Consider the following 20,507-nt stretch of genomic DNA (forward strand, 5'->3'; position numbering starts at 1 on the left):
TTTAAAAAAAATATGTAAGAATGTTTATACCTTGTAAGATGAAAATATTCTGAAATATTTGCTTGCTTCAAAAACTCTTAACAGTCAATAATATTTCTGTTATTCTAAAGACTTTTTATAAATGAAGGAATTGCAAGATTTTATAATTAGTGAGTTAATAAAGTTTGGCGTATGAATGTCTTGAGCTCAGTAACATGTCGTTCACAGTCAGACCTCTCATTAGCAGATAAATAAACATTTCAATAAATAAACTTAGAAAGATCGAATAAATTCATGCAATAGATATTAAAGGAAAGAAGTAATTGTCTGTAAATAAATGGTTAAGAAAATTAGGCACATTTTGGCCTTTATAGGTTGTAGCGCTGGCGTAATTGACGTCATCATCATTGAATTGTGTTGCCATTTGTCTGAATTTGGTCTTTATGCTTTTGCGAGTGTGAAGCTCATGGCGTTGAAAGAAGTGATGCTGAGTAGTTTGTTGTAGTAAAATTAATTCAGCGCGTTATCCATTTTTTCCCATTTACGCGGGTAAACTATGATATCTTTGTATTCATTTAATTGAATTATATGCTTTATTATTGTTAAATAAATTTGTAGAAAATGGTAATTTCAAGAGTTTAGTCACTCGAAATCAGCTTCAGGTGGTGTTTAGAAATGAGTGTATTTACTTTGAGAACTGTGACAAAAAGCCCGATATTTATTTTTTCGTAGCCTTAGCTATTTATTAAAAGAAGCTATTTTTATCTCCTGAACGCTAAAAAGACACAGTTGTTCATGCTTTACAATTACCAACGTGTGTAGGTAAAGGAATACTGCATTGTAAGTTGAAGTATCTTAAATAAAATTGAATGGTGATCGTAAAATTCCATTATACAGAGCTGTTATTATAATCGTATAATTCAATAATATTTAATCATTGAATATAATCTTTGTTTCTTCTATTTAATTTTTAGAATTCTAGTTGACTTCAATTATGTAACTTCATCATTGTAATGTGTTAATCATTTCTGTTACTTAGGAAATATTTCTCAGTCGTTTTCAAAACAACAACGTTTCTACCTTAGTTAATCATGCGAGATGCCAATGTATGTTTCTTTTGTATAAATGCTTTCAAGGAAGTATCATTTAAGCTTTTAGATTTTTATCTTATTTATTTGTTAATTTTTGTTCTGTTTCCCTATAATATTTTTGCTGTTAATACTTTTGTTCACACATATAGAATCTGTTAAGAGCATTCTTTCGTGATACTGTAGAGAATGAATCTAAAACTACTCGTGCTATTGCAAAATTTTGTTTTATAATACAAATTGGAGAACATTCATTAAAATTGTTAATACATTTTACACAGAAGATTATAATAATTAAGAGAATTAGGTAATCATATGACATTTATCACTTGTAATACTTGATTTCTTTCAGTTTGTCTCGTTTCTTAACTTACTGTGTATCTGATTTATCTCCGTGCTAAAACAATGACGTGCTCATTTACTGCATTAAAGTGTAATATGCACAAACGCCAAAGATCTAACATAAAGCAATACATTATTTTCAGAGAAAACTAAATTGAATTTAAAACCATTAATTATATCAGCCTTTTCATCTTAGGTTTTTTTTATATCTGATAAAAAAGGTTTTATTGAAATCTGCTTGCTTGATTAATGGTTTTTTGGGGGAAAGTGCAGAATCACCCACTGCTTCGCACGTTTGTGTGTGTGTGTGTGTGAAGTAGTATCTGTTGTAAATAAAAATGTGTTATGCATTCAACAAATTTTAAAACACTTTCAAAACTTTTCATTATTTATAGCATAAAGTAAAATTTCTGTTGCAATTTAGATTTAAAATCCTGAACATTCGTAAGTGAAGTTGCATCTAAAAGATTTTGGTAAAAGTTTACAATTAGGTGCCCCTTGTTTTTGGGGGATTCTTTTTTGACACCAGGAAGGCACAATTTCAGGATGGCCGCTGCACAAAACCAAAATAAGAAGTCGAAGAATTGCACAAACTCTGTGACCATGTAAACATCGATCTGTTTTCACTTAAAAAAAACTTCTTAGAATTGCACAAACTAGGCATTGCACACTGCACTTTGTCCATGTACACATCGATTTATTTTCACTTAAAAAAAATCAGGAAGCTGAAACAAAGTTTAAACTCTCGTGGTAACCAGAAATGGGGTTTCATCGCCAAAATGAATAAAATTTGTTGCTAATCGAAGGGGCACCCAATTCTACATTAGAGCCGTTCTTTTTCATTCTGTTAGTTTTGGCGATTCCTAGAATTCTGTTAAATGTTTCTCAACTAACTTTACAAATGGTAGTCAGAGTCACTAACCAATATTCCGTTTGGGTGGCATATTAAATGTAAGATGCATGTTTTTGTCAGCAAATGCATTAATTAATGTACATTTAAAAAATAAGCATGCAAGGGATATCTAGTGTATCATGCTTATAAAAATCTGTAATTATTAATGCAGAAAAATAACACAGGATTTTTGAGTAACTTTATGTTTGAAAACTCTGAACTGGGCTATCTTCTCCCAACAACAGAAGTTTGAAATAATTTAACTCATTTCCTTAAGGTCTCTTTTTATTAAAGTCTGTAAGAAGCTTAATTAGCTGTTTCTGATTAGGCACTTATAAGAGTTTATTGACTTTTCAAATACAGTCAAAAGTCGTTAATCCGGACTCGTCGGGACTTCGGCGATTCCGGATTATAGATCATCAGTTTAAATCTGGTAAAATGGCATGCAGAAATTATAAAAGTAAAAATATGAAACCGTAATTTACGAAATAAAGAACAATTATGATCTAAAGGGTATCAAAATTGACAAAAGAAAAGCTTAATATTTATTGGTTTACTTTATTAAACATTTCTTTCAATGTAAGTTGTTTCAGTTGCTTTGTTTTTTATGTGATAATACATTCTCTTTAATTCTATAAACAGACATAATTTCTTGTTCAGTTACAAAGTTCCGCTGTTCAAGTCCTATAATTGCTGTATCGAGAATACCGACTAATTTCTCAATCGAAATTTTTTCGTTTTCAATAACCTATGTCACTTTCTTCGCTATCGGAAGCGAATTATAATGACGAGGCATTTGATTTAAATCATATCAAAGACCGAGTACATTGAGATGAAATACTACATTGAGTAAGCAATTATAAGCTAAATAAAATAAAAACATCTGCCCTTAAGATAAGGATAGTGCTGATAAATCAACTTCCAATTCATTGCACGCTGCCGCGGTGTTAAAGATAAACAAAGTTTAGATAAACAAAGAATATGCGTTTATCCATTTTTTGTTTAATGGACTCCGAAAGATACTTTCGCTTTGTATATCCTTTACATATTAGTAAATATATATCGGTCCGGATCCAATTCGAAGATTAAGGAACAACGCAATCTGCAACATTAACTGAAATAGATGATTAGATAATTTTAGCTTAGCTTATCCCGTCCATTATACATTAAACGCACATTCGTAAACGTATTTTGCGCACGCGCACACGCAAATTCGCAGCGGTAAAGGTCTTACGCGCATGCGTCAACGCGACTCATGCGCAGAAAGTTTGTAGCTTTGAGGTCCGGATTATAGATCATTCCGAATTATGGGTGTCCGAATTAACGACTTTTGACTGTATCTTTATTTAAATAATATTTAGAAAGGTAAATTCTTCAGTATTTTGGTTGAATCTTTATCATGAAGGTCTTGCAATTTAATGCTGTCAAATTCTGTTGGTATAGCTGAATGCATTTTGTCATTTAATTGCCTTTTTAAATTTTCTCGCAAGTATCGGCAGATACAACATTCAAACCATTTTCAGGTGTGATTTATATGTTTCGTCTTTTTAAATTTTCTCACAAACATGAGCAGATATAACATTCAAACCATGTTTCAGGTGTGATTTATTAGTAGGCAGAAGTGTTTTTTTAAACAAATTCTTTTGTATAGGTACACTTCCGTCTCGTTATGTTGTTATTTTTGAGGTCATAAGTATTAAATTTTATAAATCTTCTTAAAAACACAAAAGTATTGGGCTGATCTTTAGAATATGGTAACTGGTAGTTTGGCGACATTTTGGAAGCGATAAAAGTTACTACCTGGGACTTTGGTAATAATGTGAGCAGTACTCAGTTCCGATTACGCATTATTTTGTGTGAGGGAAATGAGATATCATGGGATATGTCATGTGATATTAATGTACGAATTGCGGTTCTTTAATCGGAAAAGGGGGGAAATCGGGAAAAAATCTGGAAATTTTGTATTTGGCTTTATTCTGTGTTGTGTGAAACAGTGTTCGTTAATTTTTAGATCCCATGGCCCTAACTAAAGTGAATTCGAAATGGGTATTTAGTGGGATTGTAAGGGGTAGTAATAAGTGTTTCTTTAAGGGTGTGCGATAAGAAGTAAAGATGTTTTATTAAGTTATTTATTTTACCTGGTACCTTGCTGTGAGCTATAAGTATGATTTTAAAGATCCTGAAACAGAAATAAGAAAAGTTTTTCGGACACGTAATCAAGATTAGGTAAGTTAGTATTTTTAATTATTTGAGGATATTATTTTTATGCATTGTTCTAAATGTAAGGTGGAAGTAAAGTAATTTGGTATTATTGGGAAAATTGTTATTAGCAATGATTTAGTTTAAAGTAATTAGGATTGTAAGCTAATTTTTATTAATTTAATGTATGTGCTTATTTATATTTTAAGTAGTGTTTTTGAATTTAATTATATTTTAATTAAATGGTAGTTATTTTGTGAATTTTATGTTTGTAGGAATTTGGTATACGTTTTAGTTGAAGTAAACGTGCATGGAAATAATTTAAATATTTGACACTAAGTATTTGTAATGTTTGCGGTATGAATTCATTGGTGAAGTTTATAATATAATAGATAATTTAGAGGTAAAAGTTTTTGGATATTTTATTTATTTTATACGTAAAAATGTTCATATTTGGAAAGGGTATATACTTTTTCGTTATTAGGTAATTTCATATATGTTCTTTGTAACGGGTTTAAAGATTCAGAAAATTGTCATGTATTTTCGTGAAATTTTTCTAGTTTATGAGAAAAAAGCAGTGTACATGGATGTGGTGAAGGGTGTGCGCAATGCCATTTTTGTGTAATTCTGGGATGTTTTTTTAAGTAAAAATAAGTCGACGTGTACATGGTTTATGTGTATGTGTTATTTAAAAAAAAACGTAAGGAGTATGGTATTGTGCACTTTTCCCAATTTTGCAGTGAATATTTGTCATGATTAAGCAGTTTTGTTAGATAAAATTTCTAGCATAAATGTAATTCGGCTAGTAGATTGTTGGAAGAAGTGTTCAGTAGATAAAAAGAAAAGAAACATGTCTTTACTTCGTGAAGACAAAATGGTGGCGGGGAAAAAAAAAAATAGAGGGTTGCTGTAGGAGAGTTGGTTGCCAAATTTTCGCCAAAAAATCACCAAGTTACCATAATGTAAAGATCAACCAAGTATTGATCTTTATTTATATTCCAGTGAATTTTTTCTGGCAACTTCTATATTAGATCTCGGATAAAATGTGATTTAATAAAGCTTTAATATTTAGCATTTGTATGCACTAAGATATTTCTTTTTAATTAAATATATAAATTTTTGTTCCTTTTAGTCAACACATGATTCTTGTTGTTTGCATAAAATTTGATTGTAGTCAAACACAAGAATCTGGTCAGTTGCCATGTTTTTCCTCATATTCAAATATACATACGACAGCAGCCATACATGTGTGCACACAGTTTATATTTAGCCGCCACTTTTCTGAACAGCATCGGCCGGCTGTGAAAATTTAAATATGGACCTTTACTTCTTATAAAATGCTTTATTATTATTATTACTTCAGAAAAGTGCCTATGAAGTGTAAAGATAGCCAAACAATTTTTCACCAATACTACGTGTTGGCCATTTTTTGCAGAGTTGCAGATAATGATAAAATACTTATTTTGAATTCCAACTGAGTTGCTGATAGGATTGTTTATTATATTTATTTCTAAACTATTTAATTAAAAAAAAAGGTTGTACCTACTACTATGATGAATTCCTAGTAAATTACTTACTAGGCATGCAAAATCATAAGTTGTCTCAAGTCAGCGTATCTTTGTGGGGGAATAGAAATTAATTCTAAAACCCAAGATTATGTTCTGCACAGCTATTTTACCCAAAAATTACTTGGCTGTTGCTTAAAAAGAATAACTCAAGAACATTTATTTAAATATATGTTGAATAATATTTGATATTTATTTTATTTCATTAATGTAAAGTGGGATAGAATTCATAGCTTATTAATAATATCTTAGCATACAGTAGTAATTTTTTAATTTATTTATTATGTCTTTATTTCAAATAATAGTAATGGTAGAAATATTTATTAATTTGTTTTTGAATAGTTGAACTCTAAAAGTTTTCACTTTCATTTGCATTCTTTTTAGTCCACTTGCAAAAGAAACATAAGCTTTTTTGGAGGGGGACAATTAATCTATTCTGATGATGATGTGGGATCCAGTTTGCAACACTTTCGTTTACAGATAGGCTATTTCACCTGTTCTTTAAGCAAAGCACATTTGTTCTTTGGCATATTAATTATTGCGATTTCATTTTTCTTCCACTTACATATGGAGCTTTCATCAACACCAAGCATCCTTCGTACTGCATGATTTCCATTTTTTCACAATTTGGATGACTTTATATTTGAAACAAGCACTGTGTTTGTTTCATTTAGAGGCCATATTTACTACTAAATGAAACAAGCACTGTGTTTGTTACTTTTAGCAGCAGCCATATTTACTACTAAAAGGAACACTAAGTATTTCAACTAAAGCAAATGTAATATACAGTCAAAAGTCGTTAATTCGGACACCCATAATCCGAAATGATCTATAATCCGGACCTCAAAGCTAAAAACTTTCTGCACATGCGCCGCGTTTGGACATGCACACAAGCGTTTTACGCGTGCGCGTAAGATCTTGACTACTGCGCATATGCGTGTGCGCAAGTGCAGAATACGTTTTCACCTGTGCGTTTAATGTGTAACGGGACGGTGTAAGCTAAAATTATCTAATTATCTATTTCAGTTAATGATTGTGTTGTTCCTTAATCTTCGAATTCGATCCCGCTTATTATTTTTTGCAGACTGTAAGAGCAATTTTATAAAAGTAAACTTGAACTTTCGATTATGTCAAATAGAATTTCCGATGCTGGAACTTCCAAAGGATCTACAAAACGAAAGTATGTTTCGATGTTCAACAAACAAAAAGTGGAATTGCTGCAAAAAATGGATAAAGACATGAAGAATGTGACAGAGAGGTTAGTGAAAACGAAAAAATTTCGATTGACAAGTTAGTCGGTATTCTCGGCACAGCAATTAACGGGACTTGAACAGCGGAACTTTGTAACTGAACAAGAAATTATGTCTGTTTATAGAATTAAAGAGAAAGTATTATCACATAAAACGAAGCAACTTAAACAACTTACATTGAAAGAAATGTTTAATAAAGTAAACAAATAAATATTAAGTTTTTTTTTTTTTTTTTTTTTTTTTTTTTTGTAAATTTTGATACCCTTTAGATCATAATTGTTCTTTATTTCATAAATTACGGTTTCATATTTTTAATTTTAGAATTTCTGCATGCCATCTTACGAGATTTAAACTGATGATCTATAATCCAGAAAAATCGATAATCCGGAATCGCCGAAGTCCCGACGAGTCCGGATTAACGACTTTTGACTGTACTAGCCTTAGATGTTCACTTTAAAACCACAGCTTCAAAGCTGCTAACAAAACTACTATGAGTTTATGTGTGCAGTATTTTAATTTTTGTTTGATGTGGACAACCAAAAATTTTTTCCCCAGTAAATTCACAGGGAAATTATGTGATTGGGATGTATTACAAGTTTAGAATTATTCTTTTGCTTGGAAATTTGCAATTAAAATAGGTGAAAATTTTTTAAATAAATTTTAAGATACTTGATAATGCTAATCTAAAAAATATTGATAACTTAAGCATCTGAGCAGTTAAAGCACTGAACACTGGTAGTTCAGTTTGAGTTTAGATGTGGGCAAAATATATGGTTATGAAGGAATTTTATGATTTTTTAATCTCTATGTGTAATGTCAAAACAGTAAGAAAGGTTACGCACAGTAGGTGTCACCTAGACGGTATAGTGGTTAGGGGAGCCTACTACAGTACCGTAGGGCCCGGGTTCGAATCTTGGAGAAAACATGGATGTTTGTAAAAGTAAGTGTTGGTGCGGCATGGCAGCACTCTAAATATGTGGCAAGCTGAAAGTCCTCTCATGTAGATTGGTGGAAGGAGAGGGGTGGGAGACATGCAAATCCCTCCTCTCCTGGGGGGGTCTCTTCCTTAAAATTGGGGTGGAAAATAGAAGTCCTACCTCTTTTTTTGGAGTAGGCTCTGGTAACCATTGTTCCTTGTGATATGGACAAGACAACATACAGTAGGTATGCATAGAAGGTTAATGCTGTTACCCCCCTTCCTGTACAAAGGATGTCAAAAAATTACACAAATAATTTTTAGTAGATTAAAATTAATTTTATTTTATAAACTCTGAATAAGTCCCCTTATTAGCTAAAGATTTGTAACAATGTTAACACAACAAAACTGTCATTGTTATAACTACTTTACTAATTCTGTTTTGTAGACTATGGTTGAATACTTTTCTGGTACTTATTATGATAATAATCAGCATGATATGAATTTCAATCTAGGGTTGAATTCTGAATTTTCAAATGCTTAAAGTTGAAGGTATTTTTTGTTAACTCACCAGATACTGTGATTTAAGTCTTTACTGTATTTTCCATATTCCTCACCAGAATGCAAATTAGGTTGTTTTGTGTGTTTAAGCTAAGGATTTTAAATGTTAGATTATATTTTCTTCTTCTGGCTTATTGCTATTAGTTATTCTTGCCAGCTCTGCTTGAAGTTTATTCAAGCTTTAGCATTTCATTAGCCGATGTTTTAAATTATATGCTGATAATATTAAGCCAACTTAATTTAAGTCTATTCTATGTGTAATCATAGACTACATTTCTCTGTTTGAACTTAACTTTTGTTATGCTAATTTAAATATCCACTAGAAATATTTTGTGTGTAGCTCAAGTTGTGCATTTTCTGTTCAGCTTTAGACCAAATAAAAAGGTTATTTTAACCTTGGTATTTTGTAGGTTGTTTAAGATGTAGTGATAACTTGCTGATCAGTCTTGTAGGCTCTGCAAATCTTAAGCATCCACTTGCAAGAGTACCTTACTAAGTTAAATATACAGCTTTAAGTACATCATGTTACACGATCTTAAAAAGCATGCTCTCTGAACATATTCCAAATTTTATCCTTCTTGTTAAAAAATGTAATGTGCATGAACAATAACAGATTAGGTAACAACAGGTTTATTTATATTTTTATCAATATCTGAAAAATGTCTTTGTAAACTCTGTTAAGTTTAATAAAGTAATAGTAAATAAATAAAAATAAAATAGCAAATATGTATTTTAAAATTTCCTTTTGTTTAAAGCAGAAATTTCTCATTTTCATGAAAAATATAGTGCATTAAATCAGGAAACAGTTTAATGAAGTATAGATATAAATTTTAATGAGGTATAATATAATAAATGTGTATTCTTGGGAGATAATTTCTTTATCTACCTAGAATATGTGTTTTAAAACAAATTAAGAAAATATGAATTGAATGTTCTTAAAAATTGTTTCAGAGTTGGAATGCTCTAGTTTATAGGTTGTATGTTCTTTTTTCTTGTGGCTTTAAATTTTAGATAAAACTTTGTTTTTCCCTGCATTTTTTATATATTAATATGCTTTTCTCAGTATATGTAAATAAACTTTTGTTATTGTCAAACTGTTGGTCTGAAAATGAGGCTAAAATGTCTTATATAGAAAGCTAAAAATGATTATATATTTTTTTAAACGCTTGCTTTTTCTTCCTAAAATATTTCATTTCATAACAAAGAATTTTCTCTGCTTCTGATTACTGTGCCACATGTGAAATTTAGAATTCTTGTTGAAGACAACAGCCCTTATTAAAATAGATTGAAAAAAGGTGTAGAGGAATATACTGGTTTGTTTTATTGTACCTTGTTGTACAGATGAATTTGCTTTTATATTGCTCACAGAAAGAGAAATTCGTAATAATGTTTTTATTAATTTTAAATATAGTATGCAGTCAATAAATATTACCTTATCATACCAAATAAATGTTACTCTTAATGTGTAAGTAAATTTTAGCTTGTTGTCATCATCCCTAAATCAAGTACATCTTAGGCTTTATTTGCATATTGTGCATAACTGTAGTCTTGTACTAACTTACAAATACATTCTATATATAATCATTTACCTCTATTGCCAAAATAAATTATTAAAAAAATAGAGTTTATATATAGAGTATATTTAAGAAAATAAAGAGATATACATAAATATTACCTTGCAGTATATTTAAAATATTTCATGATATTTAAAGTCTGAATTTTTAGGATAATTGTTTTATTTTTTAAAATTATCTTTGTGAATAATTAGGTTGGTTTTATAAAATATATGCTTAAAATCTCCAGAATTTTAATTTTCTAATATAGTACACTCCCGTTGCCAGAAAGGGTTGTTTTGTAAGTATAAGAAATTAAGAAAATATTAGATTTTGCTTTGGTTTATTTAATTATAGCAAAGCACATGAGGGCTATCTGTCTAAGGGAAGGGATGCCTTTGTCAAGGACTTTATAAAGGAAATTGGCTTGTTCACATGTCAATTGTAGACACATTACACATAGGAAAAACTGTGAAAGCTCTTGCAGCCAGCCTGTTTGCTGGAATTTGCACCATTGAACAAACCTCTGGTGTTTAGAGACTTAACCGTTCAGCCGCTGGTGGGCCATCAGAATTTGGAAATAGGGAAATCCAAAGTTAGCTGTTTAACTATCTAGTATTTTTAAATTAATTTCAAAATAAATTCTCTAACTCGCAATCCCCGGTTTAGGAGACTGATGCCTTATCTATTAGGTCATAGCAGGTAAGTCAAAATGAATATAACGATTACAAATGGCTATAACTATTTATTGAAAATGAATTTATCTTTAAGATCAACACATAATGTAGAGAGAACTTCAAAATTTTGTATACATATGTCATAGATGTTCCATGTGACTTTCCTCGGTCACACGGACATCTAAGCGGTAGTCCATTTCACGCCATACATTCTGAAGCATTTGTTCAGCCACCGATGCAAACGCATGACAAATACGTACTTTGAGTTCTTCAATTGTTCTAGGCATGGGAGGCACAAACACACTGTCTTTCACATAACCCCATAGAAACAAATCACAGGGTATCAAGTCCGGAGATCTCGGTGGCCAAGAGTAGAAGACATCGTTGACAGTTCCACTTTGACTGATCCAACACTTTGGAAGATGTTGATTTTAAAATGTGCTAATTTCCGTCCTCCAGTGTGGGGGTGCTCCATCTTGCTGAAAATTGTAATCCATGGAATTCAGAATCTAGCTGTGGTATTAACTGTACCTCAAGTATGTCTAGGTAAACATTTGATGTCACACTTCGCTCACTGAAGAAAAAGGGCCGTTCAATTTATGTGATGAGATCACGCAGAACACATTAACTCTCGCTGAGTCATGTTCATGTTCAGTTACAGTGGAAGGCTTCTCTGTACCCCATATTCGACTGTTGTACTGGTTAACCTTCCCACTTATGTGGAAGGTTGATTCATCGCTAAAAATGAGATGATCAGCCCATTGTTTCATCCTCCATGCTTTCCAGCACACACGTAGCGTAATTCATACATTTGCCATAATCATCCTGTTTCAATTGCTGCACAAGTTGAATGATGTACGGTTTCATTTGAAGCCTCTTCCCGAAAACATGCCATACTGTTTTTTGTGGCATTTGTAACTCCCGACTGCCTATGTATGTCAATTTCCGTGGGCTTCGTTCATACGTGCGGCGAATTCTTTCTACGTTATCTGCTGAAACACGTGGCCTTCCGCTACTTTACCCTTTACACAGACTTCTTGTTTCTTTAAACATCCAATGCCATTTGCGTATGTTGTAATTTTAAATTAATTTTTGCCATTTTTACTAATGAGACGCCCACAATGAACAGGTTTCTTGTCGCTGTGAAGTTTCCTTCCTAAAATTCCATTCAACTCGCATGCGTAGGCTTTCCCTTCACTGCACCTGTGCCTTACCTAGAGAAATTTTGTATTTCCATCTACATTCTGTGTTACTCTTATTGATAAATTCTGTTCCATTAAATAGTTATAGCCATTTGTAACCACTATATTAATTTTGACTGACCCTTTATAATACTTTTATGGCATTTCAAAGTCTATTTAAAGCTGATAGTTTATTTATTTGTATTTATTCATTTTTTCTATATTGCTGAATTCCAAATTTTAAAGGACAAGAAGTCTCATCTTCTCCCATTTTTGCAATTAAAAAACAGAATTTTACAGTATTTGAGATCGTCTCTTGCAGAACAGATTATAAGGCTGCAGAATAGGTAGTTTAAATAATTTCAAGTATGTGTATTATTTTCATTCATTCCTAAACCAGTTTTGCCATTGCAAAGCTTATAGGTGATTATACATAGCTGATGTAAGTTGTTGTTTGGGGTGCTGATTTTTAAAAGACATAAGCTAAGTTGTCATGAAACAATAATATATTTAATTTATGTGGGGTGCCAGTTATACTGGTCACCTTAGGATGCTGAAAGTTAAAGCCAAAACTGGCTTTCTCTTATCAAAATATTGTTTCCTTAGTCCAGTTTTAATTATGAGAAATAAATTTAGTTTTTTTTTTTTTTTTTTTTTTTTAATTTTTAAGAATTGACTGTATTGTTAATTTGTGATTTTAAAATTATCTCATGCCATGTTTTTTCTATATTAATGCATTGCATATTTTGCAGGATTTGAATTTTTTAAACCATGTAGATAAAACAGCTTAATTTTACAAACTTATATTTCCAACTATGCAAACTAAGTGCTGATGTCTTACAATTCCACCATCTGCTGGTTATATCCATCATGAGCAAGGTGTCTACTGTGTTTTATACTGTAGAAGTGGGAGATACTAAATTTACCATCCTGAAGCGCTACCAGAATCTTAAGCCCATTGGTTCAGGCGCACAGGGCATTGTATGGTAAGTGTATGTTCCCCCTTTTTAATGTATGTATGTTTTCCCACCTTTTTTAATGTATGTATGTTTTGTGCATAAATTAAAGAATCAGTTCCCATCATTAGAATGAACAAAAATCTAATTTTTGTAAATTTTATAGGTTCTTCAATATTGTTATACAGTAGATTGCTTTGGTTGATGAAATTTGTGCATTTCAGTCTTGGTGCAAAACAAAAATTAATGATATATTTCTTTAGTGAACATTTTCTTGTTTTTATTGTATGCTAAATATTTAATGTTTTAACTAATTTCAATTTTCCATCAATGGTGCTTGGTAATGGGTTTGATGCATTATTAGTAGCAGCTGCTCAATTGTGACTGCCAGAAAGTATTTGTTTGAAATGAATTTTTAATTTGTTCATGTATGTTGTTTATTTTAAATAAATTGCTAACAAAATTGCATTAAATAAAAAAAAGTATGAATAGTACTTTCTAATTGTCCACACTCCTACTGAAAAGTTAGAACTTATTGCAACTTTGGGTAGAAATGTTCGTTTAAGTATCTTTATATATATCTATTTCAGAAATGCACTTCAGTGACAGCATTTTTTTTTTTTTTTTGGTAGGCTGCAAACTAAACAAAATTTAATTGAATCTCTTCTTGTGTAAGTGTCAACTTCCCTAGAACCAATGAACAATAGACAGCTTTTCATTCCCTACCTGATATAGAAAGGGTGAGCTGAACGAAAGTAACCCACGAACTGCTTGACCTTTTTCCTCTCCCCTCTCTCTGAAATTCTGAATTTCCAAGAAGATGGGCACTACAAAAAGTCTTTTATCCTTATAAATTGTATATTTGAGACTACAAGCCTCTGTTTTATTTATCAGATATTGTATATCAGAGAATTGACGAAAGCTGTAATGGATTGGCAGTTGTCCTCTGCATTATAATCTGAAGAGACTTTACTGCCTAGTCAGAAAGCTTACACTGGAAGGAGAGACTTGTAGACAGACATTGCCAAATTAAATTTAATTCTTATTTGCTGGACAGGAACTAATTATCGAAAATATATTTTTCGTCACACATGATCATGAAAGCAATATGCATCTCGCAATTTTATACAGAGTATATCACATTTTATTTGATAAAAAGTGTGTGATACAGAAAAATAGAGAATGGCACAATACACATTCCACAATTTTATACAGTGTGTCACATTTTATTTCATAGATAGAGTGAGATATTGTAAAAATTATGCATACAGAACAAATTTTAAATTGAATTATGGTATTTGCTAAAGTGAAAATGAATTTCTTTTACGATCATAGTTTTATAATGCTTAAAAGAATGGTGAACCAGATATTGTTTATTCTTCACAGGAATTTAAAAATTTCCAATTGTAGGTTTTAGCTGCTAATATACATGCTTATATCATATATATATCAGTTCTGACATACATAAAACTGTTATATATATATTGGAGAGCCATTACATTATGACCGTGCTCTTTCTGTAACAATGGGCTCATCCAGGACCAAAACCACTGCTGGTGCGCGGCTAATGTTCGAGTATAGAAAGCGGCTATGCATTGTCTTTCCAAACAGCTCAATTAGCAACCGAAAAGCAGCTGATTTGTCAGACATTGATAAAAGTCAAATTGTTATGGCTCACCGGAATTTCAAAAGTATACATCCGTGTGTACTCAAAATGTATGTGTATTCCTGGGTTGCCATATACTTTTTTGTTGAAATGGTGCATTGTCTCATCACTATTTTTTCTTAAAACTGTGTATTGTAGACATTGTTTGCCTCCATTAACAGCTGAGTGATTAAGATCACTGAATACTGGTATTTCAACATGATTTAAGCTTAGGTCGCACTTAGAAGCAGTGTAACACCAGGGTGCCTGGGTCAAGGACCCTACCCCTTGTCGAACATGTAAGTTGTTTCGAATGCTGTCATGGGTAACTAACATAAGATAATTTTTTAAAAATAAATTATGATCATATTTTTGAGTAATGGGATAATAAGATTTTCTAGCGGAAATAGAGTGTGTGCCGAGTTTCAATAAAGACCTGAAAATGCCATCTAGGAGAGCTGAGAAAGTTGAAAAGAGCTGGCTTTAACCTGAATCCTAGAGACACATGTGATACATACAATGCAGATAGTGCGAGTCAGCTGGTGCACTTAAATCTTAGCATAACTTATAAACACTACAGTACAGGTAAAGTAAGTCAAATTGAATAATATGAGTACTAAGTATGGCCATAGGCCGTTTTAACAGGGTTGATACTTGCGAAGTTAGCATAAAAATTCCGGGCAAGCCGGCAGTAAAGATATTTCAGTTCTTCGATGCCTAATTCATCATTAAGTTTTTGATTTCGAACATACCAGGGCGTCTTAGGACACAATTTTGTGCCTGCTGTAACTTTTTCCTGTATGATTTCCATGAATATGCCCAAACCGGGCAGGCATAACATAGTATGAGATGCAATACAGTTTTTATAAATAAGCAGCGTGTTATCTATTAAAATACACTGTTTTGAGAAATTAAGGGGTGAAGTGTAGCTTTACTAACTCGAAACTTTTTAAGGATAGATGTTATGTGTGGGTACCATGAGAGAGTTTTACTGAGGATCACCCTAAGATAAAGGACTTGCTTGGCCATGGGATTATCTTCTCTGTAAAATTGCTGGTTTTTATTGAATTTTTTCTTCTTGGTAAAAAGGATTGCTTGAGTCTTATTTACATTAACTTTGATCTTCCATTTTGTCAGCCAAGTCTCGAGTATGTTGATGTAGTCTAGTAATCATTGCATTGCTATAATACGTCACTATAAATTATAAAAACATCATTTTTATTAAACTTTTACTCTAAACATTAAATTTTGTGCATTCATTTTTTTCTTTTATTCTTTATTTTGTGAAAGTAACAGTTTTTAGAAAGTAAAACTTGCATTTATTTTTCCCTAATACACCGCATAACTACGCGAGCCTGTGTGAAAAACCGTGGCACTGGGAAATGAATCTTGTACGTTTTTCACGGCAGTTAAGAGTGACAGTTTCAAGTGACATCCTTTCTGCTTCTAACTAATAAAGATAAGAAACCACAAATAAATCCTTTTAGGACAAGCTGTCTGTAATAAACTGATGCAATGTTTTTAGGGAAACTGCACCTGTTACTGCATACCTTAGAAGAGGGAAGAGAAGAACATCAGAATTTCTGCCATTTGGGGCAGATTTGGTCATTTGAATGAAGGGCCATCTGGGCCGATATGGTCTTCAGAGAGTTAACTCCAAGTGATTTCTTCCCAACCTGTTCCTGCCCATTATATTGCGATTTATTTCAAGCAAACTTTGTTTCACGAAACTCGATATTGTTAACTCCCGAGACCCATAAGTAAATATATACACGACGATATACTGTGTACGACAGTAATGTAAAGAAAATGCATGACCCAACAAGCAATATTTGTATTTGGACACTCTTTTCTTCCTGATATGAATGATGGCAGAGTAGCTATTTTGGCATTGGATCATATTTTAATTTCGTAGGATGATTATTCAAATAGTACAACTTTTCTCCATGAAAAACTTCACTTTCTTAAAGGAACAAGATAGCTGTTTCTTCATCTATTAGCAAATTCTATGTTGTGGAATCCATTGCAGTAAAGATGAATCCATCCACTAAACCAAACCAAACGTGTGACACCTCAAATTGAAGAAATATACTCCCCCTCTAAAAAGAAAAGTCATCGAATAGTATAGCTTTAATAAAAAAAAATATCAATAGTCTGGAGCAGTTTCTAGCTTGCTAAATTTTTTTCACGAATCGGAATTAAAGTGGTATTTTTGGTGCTGTATTGAAGGTTACCACTTAATATACAATTACCACTGTATTTTCTGAAATATTATGCAAGTTCTATATTTTATTTACATTTTATTACTTAAAATTTATTGGCTTTTTTTTTGTTTTGTTTTTCAGTGCTGCTTTTGATACAGTTACTGAACAAAATGTAGCAATAAAGAAACTTAGCCGGCCGTTTCAAAATGTTACGCATGCCAAAAGAGCATACAGAGAATTCAAATTGATGAAATTGGTGAATCATAAAAATGTATGTTTTTTTTTTTTTTTTTTTTTTTACATTTCTTTTATATTAAAATTAATTCTTTGAAATATCTTTTCTTTATTGTGTTCTTTAATTCTTAAATGTAGATAATTGGCCTTCTGAATGCATTTACACCCCAAAAAACAATGGAGGAATTTCAGGATGTGTGAGTACATATTTGTTTATTCAGAACTATAATAAAAGCAGTTTCTGATTTTCTTGTTACACATGTGAGGGTTATTAACCTTGCTACCAATTTGTGGAATATTCCTGTTACATTGCATGTTTGTTTTTTCATCTAATGATTGTAATGGATAATGTGGTATAAGTTTTCAAAATACTTATTTTTAAATTGAAAAAGCAAACTCAAAATTGATACATTTCATCAATTTGTTACATTTACTTAATACTTTAGTTCTTTACTTATTCTGTAATTAAATGCCGTTTATACTAAAATGGTTAGTCTTCTTGAGACTTAAGAACAGCCACTACTGTCATTTTGTTACCTATAATTATAATCATCATTACAATCCCCAAGATGATTATTTTTTGCTTCAGTTAAATGATGATTATTCTGCATAACAATCACTGAATTTTTTTGTTTGATGTATGGAAAAAAATTGTTAAATCAATGAATTTTGACTTTAAGAGTAGAAATGGATGATGTAAATTTTGCAAAGCAAATGAATTTTTTATCTTATTTTACAGTGATGTGCAACATATATTAATAACATTAATTTGACAAAAAGTTAATGCATGTATTTTCAAGAAAAATATTGAAAATGCTGAAAACAAAAAGCCTTTTTGTTTTTATCAATTTCATTACACCTTTTTATTTCACATTTCTGCATGTAAGAGATTTTTCATAGATTGATGAGACAATTTTTATGCTTATCCAGGGTTCGTAGCGATCCTTACAAGTGCTTATAAGTCCTTATATTCAAAAATAAAATATAAAAGTCCTTATAGGTGCTTACTTTTTCTCTAAAGCACTTTTTTTTTTTTTTTTTGTGCTTGTTTGTTTTTAGTGCTTATTTTTTGCTTTTTATAAAAAACCTTGTGGGTTGCCTTCTGAACTGACTTATTGAAATATTTTTGTGGAAATTGACCTTCCTGAAGATTTTTCGGCTGCTATATTTGATTGTTAATTGTTTCTTTTCATATTCTACATGATTCCTGTTTGAAATTAAAGAAAAAAGGTTCTAATGGCTTCGTCAGAGACATATACAAAATAAATATCATAAATAAAGAAATGTGTGGTGATAAGAAATGCGAATCATTCTGATCATAAAGACAAATCATATCATAATCTTGAAAATAAGTATTTTGATTGTTGCTAGGTGTTTATTCAGTAAATATAGTCTTTTTTGTATAAATTTATAAAAATGTACACTTATTAATTATATTTTATTTTCTTAGTTTGCCATTAGTTCTTAGTCAACTAAACCAATTTTATGACACTTTTCCATTCATCAGCAATTTGAGTTTGTTTTCCTCGGTGTGGTTAAGCCAGCAGTTAAAAATAAAATTGTGCTAAAATAATTGGTTTGGATTTTCTAGAATAAAAAAAGAGATAACATGTCATAAAATTGGAATTTTTATTTTGAGTACTTTTAGTTCACAGCAATAATTAATCATTTATTTGCTTGCATTAAATTTCATTATTTAAAATTTAATTAACTTTAAATTTGCTTTTTATGAATAGAGAATGTTTGTTAAATTCAAATTTATATTTAAAAATATTTATATATATATATATAATGTGGTATGATCTTAAATGCATTTAGTGCGATACTTGCACATTGCTGCAAAGTAAGTTAATAATAATTTATTTCCTAAACAATATTGATTAATTGATTATATTATCTCCTAAGTTTAATTAAAGTAGAAATATTTTGAAAGATGTTTTGTAGTAACTTGAAAGTAAAATGTTAAGTCATCATGAAGAACAAAATTTCAATTGTAGAAGAAAAATTAAATTAAAATGCATGTAATCATTGTCATTGATTGGAAATTAGTTGACTTTTCAAGGGGAACAAACCAACTCCCGTTCAATGAACAATAATTAAAAAATAAATAAATAAATACGTAAATACGAAGGTGTTTTGTCTTTACTCGAGTAATAAGGTCAAGCAATTATTGTTATTAACCAAATACAAGCATATATATGTGTGTGTGTGTGTGTGTGTGTGTGTATACAGTATATTTAAAACAATCAGATTTTTTTTTTTTTCTTTTTTTTTTTTTAATTTTGGCCATAAGCAGACTTATTGTGATATTTTTTTGTTCTTGATTTGAAATTTCTTTTCAAAATTATAAAAATAGATATATTGGAATTTTTATCGTGTGAAATAATAACTGAATTTTTTTTAAAACCATTTATCAAAAAATTTCACAAAATACCAAATGTGAGGAAAAAACTAATTTGTTGCATTTTCTGATTTCAGATTTTACATATTTTAATTAAAGTTTCATATAATATTTTAACTGAAATAAAACTGTTTAATAATATGAGTAAATATTAAGAAGGTAATATGAATGGGTTGGTAGGTAGAGGTATTTCTATGTATTTTCTGATATCTCTCCCTGTTGACATGCATCTTTTCCAGTTTGAGATCTGTCTCTACTTTACGTTAGTAAATTGAAGAATATACATGGTGCAACACTAAAAATAATGTTTTCAATAGGGTTGTATTCTAGGAAACAGCAATGAATGATTGCATACTCAGTGATATTCAGCAGGACATCATGTGTCATTTTAATGATGAAGCATTTGTAGTAGCAAAGTCCGAGTTCTGAATTAGGACTGCGGTAACTCTGCATATTCATGGAAATATATTCGATTCCGAATTTTAGATCATCAATTTAAATCTAGTAATATGACACATAGACATGGCATATATGACATATAGACTGAGGCTTTCCATACTCTTTATGTCAGATAGAACAATGTTAATCCCCCAACTAGACTGCCACTAAAGCTGCAAATACTTTAGAATTTAAAAAAGCACCACACAGTTAAAATTAGGAATAGTAAAATGTTAGAATTTACGAGAGGCGCTAGGCAACAGAATTCAAGGGCAACAAAATTTTAGAATTCAAGGAGGTAGCAGAATTTAGGACCCACAAAGATTACATGAAGCAGCTGATGTATAGTGCCTGCCCAGTGCCCATTTCCGCCTCCCCCCTCATACACACAACTCAAAGGCTGAAAGTGTGACCTGGCCAGTACCA

The 20,507-nt window shown here is 31.0% G+C and overlaps 1 protein-coding gene across 3 annotated transcripts in view; it reads left to right on the forward strand.

The window, feature by feature from the left end:
- Positions 1-382: 382 nt before the first annotated feature.
- bsk (mitogen-activated protein kinase dJNK) overlaps positions 383-20,507 on the forward strand; it is a 57,009-nt gene continuing 36,884 nt past the window's right edge. For 2 of the 3 annotated variants that reach the window (XM_035357691.2, XM_035357693.2), the window contains exons 1-4: positions 383-528; positions 12,956-13,189; positions 17,150-17,279; positions 17,381-17,439. In XM_035357691.2, the coding sequence (XP_035213582.1) occupies positions 13,074-13,189; positions 17,150-17,279; positions 17,381-17,439 (305 nt within the window). In that variant the 5' untranslated portion in view covers positions 383-528; positions 12,956-13,073. Of the gene's footprint in view, positions 529-571; positions 820-12,955; positions 13,190-17,149; positions 17,280-17,380; positions 17,440-20,507 lie in introns of those variants that run through there. The other variant, XM_035357692.2, reaches the window with a different exon arrangement.

This window comes from Stegodyphus dumicola, chromosome 9 (genome assembly GCF_044657685.1).
Source record: "Stegodyphus dumicola isolate Sdum_Otavi_A_Nest chromosome 9, ASM4465768v1".
Classification (NCBI taxonomy): domain Eukaryota; kingdom Metazoa; phylum Arthropoda; class Arachnida; order Araneae; family Eresidae; genus Stegodyphus; species Stegodyphus dumicola.